This window comes from Halichoerus grypus, chromosome 12 (assembly GCF_964656455.1).
Source record: "Halichoerus grypus chromosome 12, mHalGry1.hap1.1, whole genome shotgun sequence".
Classification (NCBI taxonomy): domain Eukaryota; kingdom Metazoa; phylum Chordata; class Mammalia; order Carnivora; family Phocidae; genus Halichoerus; species Halichoerus grypus.
Window position 1 is genome coordinate 48793451 of NC_135723.1, and position 12309 is coordinate 48805759.

Below are 12309 nucleotides of genomic sequence, written 5' to 3' on the forward strand. Positions count from 1 at the left end.
TGAAGCATTAACTCTGGCATTTAGAATTTTAATACAGTATTTGATTCTACTATTTATTCAAAAGCAACTGCCTTAGATCATCAAATATAATAAAATTTCCCTAAAGTACTTGTCTGAATTCCTCACATTGAACTGTGGGTGTAGGAGAGGTGACTAAGCTTACCAGAGTGAAATCAGCCAATCATCTAGGACTGGTTACTAAGTAAAGGCGAGTAGTCTGTAATTATCAAAAATTTATTAAATATAAATAAATAGACAAATAAGTAAAAATATTGTCTTTTCCTATGAAAAACAAAAGTATCAAGTAGAACTGTTTCTATGCATTTTATGAGGGATATAATACATTCTTAGCTTTTAGTGGTATCTGCATATTTACCATTCCTAAAGGTCTCCAAATGAAACCACAAAAAATAACAAGGAGCTACAATATGTAAATTCTTTCTGCAATAAACTTCAAAACATGGCAGAAAAAATGTCATACATATATTCTCCTAGTTAATAGCTGAAAACAGAGACCTGAAATTTCACTATAATATTCAAATCCCTTTGGTTTAAGTTCTGCTCCCTTTTGACTAAATGCTCCTCTGTATGTTCTTCTTGAAAGGAAGTGTTTGATGGAAAAGTGGCAGGAGACACCTGAAAAAGGAGGTTAGGAGATGCCCAAGCAAAAGAGGCTACGGAAGGGATGGGAATCTTAAGGGTGATTAAGTGAAAGAAACTTGAGTCTCTTATACAACTTGGTCTCTAACTCACTCTACATTTCAGGAAAATGACATGAGATTTACAATTCTAGCGACAGTGGCAGATTATTTTAAATCTTCAGCAATCTTTTAGGCGAGCAACATTTCCTATAGCAATATTAGTAGTAAAATACAAATAAATAGGCAACATAAGACAGAGATCGTTTTCAGATGGGGCACACCCATGACATAATTGCACCTACACTGATATATGATAAAAATAACAACACTTACTGACCCAGATGTTGTTCTAAGTGCTTTATGCTTATTAACTTGCTTTGATGTTTAGGAAACGAAGAAACAGGGAATTTGAATAACAGCTAGCAAGAGACAAAGCAAGACCTTGGGTTCTCCCGGATTTACTATTGACATTTCTCCCCTGTAGCCTGCATTCCTTTTATGACTTCCACGGCTTTAACTACCAAGACTAGTGTGGTCTCTTCACTGTCTTCTGATTATATTTGGCCAATGGGAGGTAACAAAAGGAGATTGGAAGGCGTGGAGATAGTTTACTGGATGATATTTGATATCAGCTGCAATCTTCCACCTGAGGTCCCCACTTTGCCAGAAGGCTTCTGTCCTGCTGCTCTCGTTAGATTCTGGATTCTTGTAATAGCTCTCTTTATTTGCCACCTCAGGTTTAGAGGACCTAATGTTTTCCAAATGTGGGCCGACCCTGGATGATTGACCATTTCCTGTTACTCCCCTACATACTGCTCACCATCAAACAGTCATCATCAAACTCTCTTTATCTTCAGTTATCCCTTTGAGTGTGACACTTATTTCCTTGTCTGATAGGATGACTAAGAAATAAGGTAGATCCTTCAGGATTTATCAACTAATGGCTAAGTAAGCCAATTACACACACACAGTGTCTCTGTTACTTTTTATTTTCCCAAATATCTGAGTGTACAAGAATAAATTTGGTAAAGGCCAACTTCCAAGAGCAAAGAACAGTTCTAGAAGAAAAGATATATGTAATTCCCTGCATTCTGAAGGTGGGCATCCAAAAGATGATAATCCTGGAAATGTGGGCAGCAGCAGGACCCTAGATCTGAATGCCTAGCCACAGGCTTTCCTGTCATTTCAATCTGTCTCAAAAGTTTACTTCTAGATGCTGTCTAGTTTAACGCACCCAGATCTGTTTGTATTTCAAATTAAAAAAAAAAAAAAAAAATCCCAAAGTAAACGTAGCCTGTAGTTGGACAGATTTTAATTGTTAAGGGCAGTAAACACACTGAGAGCTCATTTTACATTTGAAAAATATTAAATAAGGAGAGATGTCACTTAATTTCAATCTACCCAGTTAACCGTAGAGTCCTCTTCACATGGTTCTTAAAATGTGAAAGCCATTTGCTAAAGTATTGGTGTCCTACAAAATCAAAACTACATTTTATCTGTTTAGTTCCCACTAAGTTTCTAATGACACAGTTCTATTTTCCTGAACTTCATGTTTTAGCTCTCAAAATAAAACCAGTCATTTGTGAAATTTGTTTGGTGTTCACTGTTCATTTGTTAAGAGTCATTGCCCATTGTACTGTTTTCTTTTTTGACTAACAAGAATACACTTCAGTTTAGTTTGCTAGTTTTTCAGGATGCTAAGAATGATCATCTACAAGTTTACTATGCAGCCTAGACAATAGAAGAAGCCGCCTCTACGGACACTGAATACATCTCACCACTACATTTGCAAATAACTATCACTTTGCAAAAATAAGTTTTTGTTTGGGTGTCATTTCTGGCAAAGCTTTAAGGCTACATTTTCAAAGAGCAAAATTCCAGGCCTTTGAAATTCTACTGGCATCCACCCACCTAAACTGGACCCTCCTCTACGTTTCCCCAGAGCCTGAGAGAGAGATGACTTCATCTTAATCATTTTCTTGCCTGGAGTCATGTAAGATACCTGAGGGTTTTTCTTCTCTTAGAGCATTATGGGATCTCTCCAAGTGTGTGGAGAATAACGAGCGAGAGGAAGAGAAAAACAAAAGAAAACAAAAACTGCAGGGAGTTGGCAGATTTGACCTTAATGACTGTCATTGGTTACCAGCCTCAGCCTGGTGGACTCTCCACACAGCTGTATATGCTTCAAACCCAATATTTTATTTTCTCACCAGAACACGTAACGTCATACTGAGGTCTCTAATGTGAATGGTCTACTTCCGATGATCTTTTATCAAGAGATTAAGTTTGGAATTCTATTATTGCATATGTGTATCCGTGTGTATCTTTATATAAACAGATTATTTTAAAGCGTGCTTTAAGAATAGCTGCCATGTCCTAGTTAATTTAGCTCCTTCCCTGTTTTCTTCTCACCACTAACCTCTCTACTAAAACGCAGTAGGAACTGAAAACTATGAAGAATAAACTTCATATTCATAATTTCAGCCAATCTAGTTTATCCAAAATTCAAGAAACATACCTGAAACATCTTAGAAAACTTATGAAAGCAAAGAGGACATTTAAGTACATTTGAAATATTCAAATATGAGTGGATTCTATGAAATTTTGAAGAGCAATAATTTTTTAATTTAAATCTTTAAACAAAACCCTAATGTTTTTACCACTATGACTTACTACCTTGTAAACTTGTTATATTTACAGTAAAAGGAAAACTCCAAGGATGTAAGAATTGAGTCACCAAAATACACAAGTATTTTAGAATCATTAAACTTTTAGGAAATACTAACTTTTTAAAGAAGCATAGCAATAATATCATGTAGGTTAAAGATCCAATTTGTTAATTTTTAAATCTATATAGTATAGAGAGAACTGATTATTTCTGAAAGCATTTTCCTCTCTTTCACACAAACTCTTTCCAAGAATGTGTGCATATAGTACAGATTTTAACCTGATGAGTCTTATTCATATGCACATGGAAGAGATCAAAAAACATATCAGAAAATATTTTCAGAACCCTATGAAAACCAGAATTCCAATACACGGTACAAAATTTACAGAGAGTAACATGTAAATTCAGAAGTATTATATTGCTGTGGAAAATGTCACATATAAATGAAAGTTTCGTGAATAGTTGGAAACTTTTTTATTGCATATTTAAAATTCCAAATACAGGGAAAATTAATAATTGACCCACTCAACCACATATGAATGTATTCTCTTACTAAGTAACTTTCTGTTAATTTAGTAATAAATATGTCAAAAGGTTTCAAATAGAAATGCTTACTCTGAAATATAAAAACTATGTCTGAAATTTATACAGATGGATCAATAGATATATTACTGGTTATTTTGTATCTTAAAATACTATCTAACACAACTTACTTAAAGGAATAATAAATTCCCTACAGTTTTATAATGTAAATGGAAAACCATCAGAGAAAAGGACATTAGATTTAAATTAATTCTGCTTCAACATAGGTAATGGCAAATTAAAGGCTGAGACCTAAATGACCTTTACCATTTTAAGTTTTATTCCATGAGAGCAATAAAATATTCTGCAAGATTTTCTCCAGTTGGATTTTGAACCTCACCGATGACTATGATTTAGGAGTCGCGTAGAGTGCTACAAGTAACTTTTCTTGACTGTGTTCCTCCATCCCTACTTAGAGGTTTCAGTTTAATACAGCTATTCCAACAAATAATCATAAGAGCATCATAACAAAAATAGGAAAGTTGTTAGTGCTTCATTTTCTTTACAGAAAGAAAGCTTGTCATTGATAACTAAGCCATATTAATGACTAAAACACATAATCCAGAAAAATAAGCTGTGACAAGAAAATGTGTTTTACTGCTTAAATACATTAAAGAGGAAATACATCATACCTACCTCAATTTCTAATTTGTGAACTTTGGTCTTGGTTTGTATTTCATCTTTTTTTAATTTTCTTTTTATTTTAACCACTAGAATCAGTCACCAGTACCATAACGCAGGAAATGTAATTTAACTGGCCACTCAAGAATTAATCCTTCTTATTTTATGATTTCAATCAAGGTGGAAAAAATGCTACTCCTGATAGTCTCACTTCATGTGCTAATATATTTTCCCAGAAAATGTTTTATTATTATAAAAAACATTATAGCAAAAATATAGAAAATTTGAGAGAGATAAACCATCTACAACTATTAACTCAACAAATACTAAGGAATTCCTGAATATATTTTGTTTTCTAATAATTTCCTATCCTTAGCATGTATCATTTATAGATGTTCATAATCATTATAGCAATGCTTAGAAAAGAGACATGATCTGAAATTTTATAAATAAACTACTTAAGTGAACAAGTCCTAAAAATGAAAATATATTATTGTATTATATTGGTCTTTCCATTTGAAATGAAAATCTAAAAAGCCCTCACATCTTTGTTTCTGGCTGCCATTTTTAATATAGTTAATAAAACTGCCCAGCATATATATATATATATCTTACTATAGGAAATGAATAAAATTGGCACCATTACCAGGCCAGGTATATGAAATAGATTTATATGTGGTAAATTTTTACATTATTCAGCTATTAGTCATGGACAAGTTATTTCTCAAATGAAAAAAAGTTAATTTTTCTATTAAATATGGAATTAGTCTCCCAAATTTCCCTGAATCTGATGAAAAAGTTTATCCACATTTGTCATTTCATTTTTGTTTAAAATTAATTTCTTAGAGGTCTTATAATAAACATTATGTTATTATAAATACCAATGTTGTAATGAAGGGTCGATGTTTCACATCACACAGAGGGAAAACAGGGTAATACTTAAAATGTTTTTTTCAGTTTATTAGTAGAGATCAGCTTACAGGGTGCCAACATAATGGTTTCCATTGATAGCTACTATAAATAAAGATTAAAATTTTAAATATTCATTACTGGGTTTTCCACCAAAATGAAAGTTTTAGCAGTGCCATGCCTTGCATTTAATGCTTTTCCTTTTCAAAGGAACTATAAATAAAGATATTTACAAAGATCTTGAAACTATTCTATTTTTATTTGCATTCTTCCTTCCATTCATTGCTAACTTTCAACAATAAAGCACCTTAATTCTAAAGGGACTGCTGCTCTTGACTTCTTTGAGTGTAATCATTTGAAAACACTCATGTAGGTCAATGGTACTTAGAATTTTTTTATGTCAGGTCACCATTTAAAAATGTTCACACCTAAAATTAATCTACCACTCCAAGAAAAAGACTTAAATGACATTTTTCTTTTATTCCATAGATTTGAGACATTTAATTTGTTTAGTATTGCTCTATAATTATCAAGATCCAATAGACTCTTTTTTAAAATTCTAAAGCAAATGCTGAAAAGTCATAATCCAGTAACACAGAGATGAATAATAAAGTATTTTTTTTCCTTTCAGAAAATGTGATGATTGAAATATCTAGAAAAAATTACAATATAATACCAGAGTCAGGGTGGAGAAGACATTCCTCTGTATTTAAGTTCCAGCTTATTAAGGTAATACTTGCTTGTTATTCTGCATAGCCAAGCATATAGACAGATATAATTTGACAACAAATATTTTATGATATTGTAGCTATAAATATTTGTAATTTTACAAGAATCTAATATTATTCAAAACCTTGTAAAATCCACATTCCCAAACCATTTCCTTCCTTTTTAATATAATTTTGATTTTTTTATAAAATGTATGCTTATATTCATTCAACTAATTTGAATAAGAAATATTTACATGTTTATAACTGTATTTTACCTGCATAAAAACTAAAGTTAGATTGACTAATCTGTTTTGGTTATTTTAGCTAAATCTGGACAGTTTATACCTATTACTACATTGCTTGAAGAACAATCAAATGTAATTGAAGCCAAGTAATTCACACTATTTATAGACTTTTTTTTTCAGAATCACCTGCTTTGTATAGATGGTTTTAAGTGCAGTTGTAAAGTTTTGATTTTTAAGAGTTCCTTTGAAGACATCGCAGATGTTGGCTTTGCTAATAATGCTGGAAAGCATAGCAGGTTCAAAGTTGCAAAAAGGTTTAACACATATAAAAATAACAGTGTGCTTTTCCATTAAACTCGGCTATTTTCAATTGTCAATAAACTATAATGGAAGCCCAAAGTCCGTAAATATTTGTTTCTAGACCCTTAAGCTTCTTGAGTTTGCATATGTGTGTGTTTGGGAGGAGAAATACATGTAAAGGCATACTGGAAAATGTTACACATTGTAGCTTTAGCATCATTATGATGGATAAAAATTTGGGTCATTTTTCAGTATTTTCTGTTGCTTAAAATTCTATTTGAATTTCACAGGGCCATGCACACATATACATACACAGACAATCTGGGTATTATATGCAAGGATAAAGAATTTTGGTTCTGACTTTGTCCTGGATTTGTGTACTATATTTACTTTCGATTATAAATACATAGTAATTATAAACTTCCTAACAAAATATAAGTAAACTCTACTAAGCATGATATAACTTTCATCTAATACAATTTTAAACTTTTGAGAGTTCAGAAATTAATCTAATTTTTTGAAATATTGAAATATTAAAACTGTGCAGTAAGCAATTATATGATTTTCTACATTGCTTTAGTTCCCGCTAGATCAGGATGCCCTTATAATACTATGAAATGAAATAAACATAAGTATGGAAGACCAACTGAAATATCCCAGGAGAAAGATATCTTGAATCTAAATCTCTCTAAAGATCTAACATATATTAACTCAAATAGTGAAATTGCCAAATTAAATTTATGAGTACACATATATTTAACTGGAACCCATCATGATATTTCCTTTTAGTTAGTCAAAAAGTTCTTTCAATATATCCCATCATGAATAGAAAACGCTCATTCTAACTCCCCAGTGATTTTATCCTTGATGATGGCTAATTGTATTTCCCACTCAAGATCTAATTAAGACTTTATGTAGCTGATGCAAATTTTTGTGTTTGTTTTTCCAGTATTCTAATTAGTTTCAACATGTCAATATAAACTTATTTCGTTATATGGTTATTTCCCACCAAAAGAGGATAGCACTATTAGTATTACCAGTTTTCTTAAGAAACTTGTTATCAAAATAATTTAAGGGAAGCAGTTCTTGGATCCCACTTTTTTTGTTTCCCCCTAACCAAAATAATATGTGCGTAAATGAAAATTCAGTTTACCCTAAGAAGCTTAGGTGCACTGATTCAGTTCAGAAGCAAAAGGAACAGTCTATCACAGGTTTTTCACTGCAGAAAATAAAATGAACAGTAAGAGCCTCTGTTAATTGCAAAAATGGACTGACCAACCTGAATTGGGATCTGCTTCCAAAAAAGTTACATTGATACCAAATGCTGAACCAGGAAATGAACACTGCGTTTAAGTGACTTTTTTTTTTAAAGAAATTAAGATGGAAACCTTCTTGCTATGGTTAACCTTTCAACTCTGTCTTAAGAGAGTTTCATGTATTAGTAAAAACCATTAAAAATGAATGATACTGCTGGTAACTTTCTTAGATATAAACTAATTTGTGATGGAGCATTAAAAGTTCACCCCTGACCTTGGAAAGTAAAAGTTAGATTTTAAGTGTGTGATAGAAGAATCCACCTCATACTAACGCTGAAGAACGACTGATACGATCGCTGCAAAGGAACATGAAATATGCGGCTCAGTCATTGCCATTTACGTGGGATCTTACCTAAAGCATTGTGAAAAACAAACACTTTCCAATCCTTCACATCAATATCTGTAATTACCTTCTAGGACTGTTAAACCAATTCCGCAAAGAAAGAAAAATACGTAAATACTATATTTAAAAAATGACACTTTCCAAAAAGATGGAACGCAGGATACGCTAGAGCTACAGAAAACAAATGCACAACTCCCTTAATTGTAAAGTATCTTTTAACAATTTAATGATGATACAGATTGTTAAGGGCTTTAAGGAGCTGCCCGAAAAACTAGTTTCTCAGGATTGCTACAGTTTACTTGGCTGTCTGGACTTTCAAGCATCTGCGTTTTATAAGGTTCCCTTTTGCGTGGCTACTCAAGTTATCCCCACGTAGATCAGCGCCTCCTGCGCACACCCTCGCATACTAGCCTCAAGCACGTAGAGAACCAGCACTACTCCGGGCTGCTGTTTGTTTCCAAATACTTGCCTCCAATAATACTGAACCGAAGGAGATTTTACTTTCCACTTTTGAAACTCAGATTATCTATTTAATTAGCACCACAGAAATACAACTACTTCTAAAAATCGTTTTTCTTCAAGAGTCTGAACATGTATTTATTTACCATTCTTTGATACATTCCTTAAAATCCTCTGAATTCCTAGATTGTCTTCTTCCCCAAGAAAGGGAAATTTTTACCATTTGGAATAGGGTGCTATTTAAAGAACTCTGAAATCAGAATAAGGAAAAAAAAAAAAACCTAAAACTTTTTTTTTTCTCATACGTTCTGCCAAGTTCCACTGCAAGTTCCAAATATTGTGCAATAATCTGGAAACCCAGTTAACGATGGGAAAAATCGAGCCACTCGGAGTCGGGAACTTGCAAGTGAAAAGTCAAGGAGCAGCACCCGCACGCACGCCCAGCGGACGCTGCATCCCAGGCTGCACTCCCCTCCTCACCGCTCAGATGGAAGGTCACGCTTCGCAATCGATTTCACATACTGTCACTTGTCCTTTTTTCTTAACCCTCTGGTAAACTAGTTTGAACCTCGGAGAGCTTAGCGCTGTTGACTGCAGTGCTGCCCTTGGAGAAACACGTGCCCCCAAATAACAGGACCAAAGCAGCCCCACCGAATTTGCCGGCGGGAAGCCAGAGAGGGCAAGACACATACCTTATTCCCTGCTGCCTCACTATAGTGCGAGAATCTTCTCTGTCATCTCCCCGCCCACTTTCGCCGACAGTGCCCGGTGCGCGCTTACCTGAGCTATCGCTTTTCCTTTTGCCGCCACTTCTCTTCTCCGCCTCCGCGGGTGACAGCGCCTGGCGGCCGTAGTCCCCTGGCGCGCACGCGGCCCCGGTCGGGGTGCTGGAGCCCAAGGTGGAAGAATTGGAACACAGGACCGGCGGGCTGCTCCCCAGCTCCGGGGGCCCTCCCGAATCCGGCTGGAGGCAGAGGCTGTGACGAGCCGCACTCGGGGGGGAGGACATCTGCGGAAGGTGCCAGTTGGTTTGCAGAGCTTGGTGCTGCTGCTGCTGGTGGTGGTGGTGGTGATGATGGTGGTGATGGTGGTGCCCCCTGTGATGCTGGCTGGCAAACATGCCCTCCTCGTTGGGGTATCCCGCGATTATGCAAGACGAGGAAGAAGTGGAGAGCTCAGGGTAGGACATATGGTCAGATCTTCCATGGAGGGCGAGAGAGGACTGGGAAAACGGGTGCAAGCCTTGCGCGGTGGCGTGAGGGCTGCGCAGGCAGCCAAAGAGCGGGTGTTCCATAGCATGCAAGTCTCGGGTTCCAAGCAGAAGACTTCACGATGGTTCCAAACGCTACCACCCTCTGTCACTTTTCACTGGAAATCGTGTGTTTTCCCCCTCCCAAACAAATAGCAGCCGTTTCTGCAGAGCTCGGATAATCCCGGTCCTGAGCCCTAGCGGCCAGTCTCCTTTACATATAAACACTCGGACCTGGAGAAGCTTCCCTTCGAGCTACTCAGATGTCAAGAGTAGGAGAGGTTGAAGCCAAAAGAAGGTGGTCCCAGAGAACTGCTTTCAGGGGGAAACGGCTCTGAGAGGTTATAAACAGAGTGTAATGTGAGCTGGGGGCTGGCTTAGGAGCCCGGAGCTGACCACATGCGAACTCCCTCCAAAACTCCCGCTCAGTCTGCGCCACGCGCTCCCAGTTCCACTTCCTATCTCGGGCTGGACGTACGCAGTGCGTCCACGCCCGCCCGCCCTTGCCAGCAGCCGAGGCTGCAAGCGGCGCGCCTGGCGCCTAACCCGAGCCGGGACGGACAGCGGCTCTCCTCTCCTGGCCCGGTCGGCCAAGGTGCTCCTCCGCGCACGCCAGCCCCAACTCTGCACCCAGTGTCCGACCCGCTCACTTCTCTTAAGAAAGCTGTCTTATCAGTGCCACTTGGGCACTGTCACCTGCAGGAAAGCTAGGGTTACGCCTAGCTCTTGAGGAGCACGAAAGAGGAAGAAGGATTAAGGAAAAAGATCAGAGCTAGTTTGGCGCGCGCTCAGCCAAGTTTTTCAAACTCAGTATCAACTCGTGCCCTGGGCTAAGTGGCGCATCTAGCTTTTTGCAGCTGTTTTCTCCCTGTGGGCTGTTAATGGGCTCGGACCTGGCATCCGAGGTTTCTGGGGAGTGCCCCGCGGGTAGGAAAGGGCCATTCTCAGCGCCAAAAAGAGACAGACCTGGTGGGGTGGGTGGGAGAAAAGCGTGGGGCGGCGATAGTTGCAGATGTCCAGAGACGCGGGCATCTTCACCTGCGGTGTCAGGTGGGGTCTTTCTTCTTTGGCTTTCCGTATATACCTTTCCTGCTTTGCACAATGTCCTTCCTCTTGCTCGCCTGGTCCACGTCAAATTCCTAGCCATTTGTCAACGCAAAACTTTTCGGTCAGGAAAACCCGAAGCGATATCGTCCTGGTCACATGTGATGTGTATATTGCAAGCACATTTCCAGTCTTTCCAAACCTCCAGAACCTCAACCCATGTCCCCTCATCTCCCTCCAGAAATTCACCCTCTCTTCCGCTCAAAAATAAATCAGCTAATGGCACCCCTTCTGCCTCCCCCTTCCCCCCCGCCTGCCGCCATGGTTCCATTTACTGGGAAATATTACACTTCAGTATCCCCCAAAGTTCACTAAACATGGGTACTGCTTCAGATCTCCCTGGTTACACTCTTGCATCATACAAAATGAGTTAGAAAACTTGCCACCAGTGAATCAGTATGAGCGGCGGCTGGGCTTTAATACTGCCACTTGCTTGAGGGGTGACACTGTCTGCTAGGGCAGAGTCGTTTACACAAGGTAAGCAAGCGGCACGTAATTAGCTACAGGAACAGTCAAGTCCTGCCTGGGACGTGTCGCATCAGAAGATGGGCGCTCACCTATTCCAGCCCAGGACCCCAAACATGCCACCAGCTGTGTAACCCCGTTATTTTCATTGTCTCACGTGTCCAGAGGATGGGGACCAAGTCTTTGAAGTTGTTAATGGGATTAATGAGGACAGCAAACCGGGCCAGCCATCTGGTTTGAATTAGGAAAAAGTATTGATTAATCTTTGAGAAGTGTCCCCAAGGCAGAACCTTTCCCTCAACCAATCCCTCAGGTTTCAGCCTATCTCCCTTGTCTTTTAAGCCCTACTGCAGAAGAGTGGCCTCTCAATAAACCTTTACATTCGTGTGAAAATTTGAATTGTTTTCCATTGCTTAGAGGTGGGATGGGGTGGGGGTGATCAGGAATTCTGAGATTTGTAAGCGCTGCTTTCTTTAACGGAAATTGAGCCCTATTTTGAGGGAAATTAGTTTTGCAGACTTCGTTAAAAAAAAAAAGCTAAAACTTTTGTTCACCAGCTGCTCAGCTTTTCAGTCTGGGTCTGAGCTGGAACCTGCTGCAAGCATTTGACGGTAAGACTTTCTTTGCCGATATGTTTTGGGAATCTAATATTGTTTTAGACTTCGAAAGGGGGTGTTCTTCAGGTTGCATGTTTCTA

The 12309-nt window shown here is 38.0% G+C and overlaps 1 protein-coding gene across 1 annotated transcript in view; it reads right to left on the reverse strand.

Annotated features, from left to right (window-relative positions):
• The window catches only part of MEOX2 (mesenchyme homeobox 2), a 65793-nt gene extending 55363 nt beyond the window's left edge, over window positions 1-10430 (reverse strand). Inside the window, exon 1 of the mRNA XM_036068888.2 lies at window positions 9575-10430. Coding sequence (XP_035924781.1) covers window positions 9575-10088 — 514 coding nt within the window. The 5' untranslated portion in view covers window positions 10089-10430. The remainder of the gene's footprint in view (window positions 1-9574) is intronic.
• Window positions 10431-12309: the final 1879 nt, after the last annotated feature.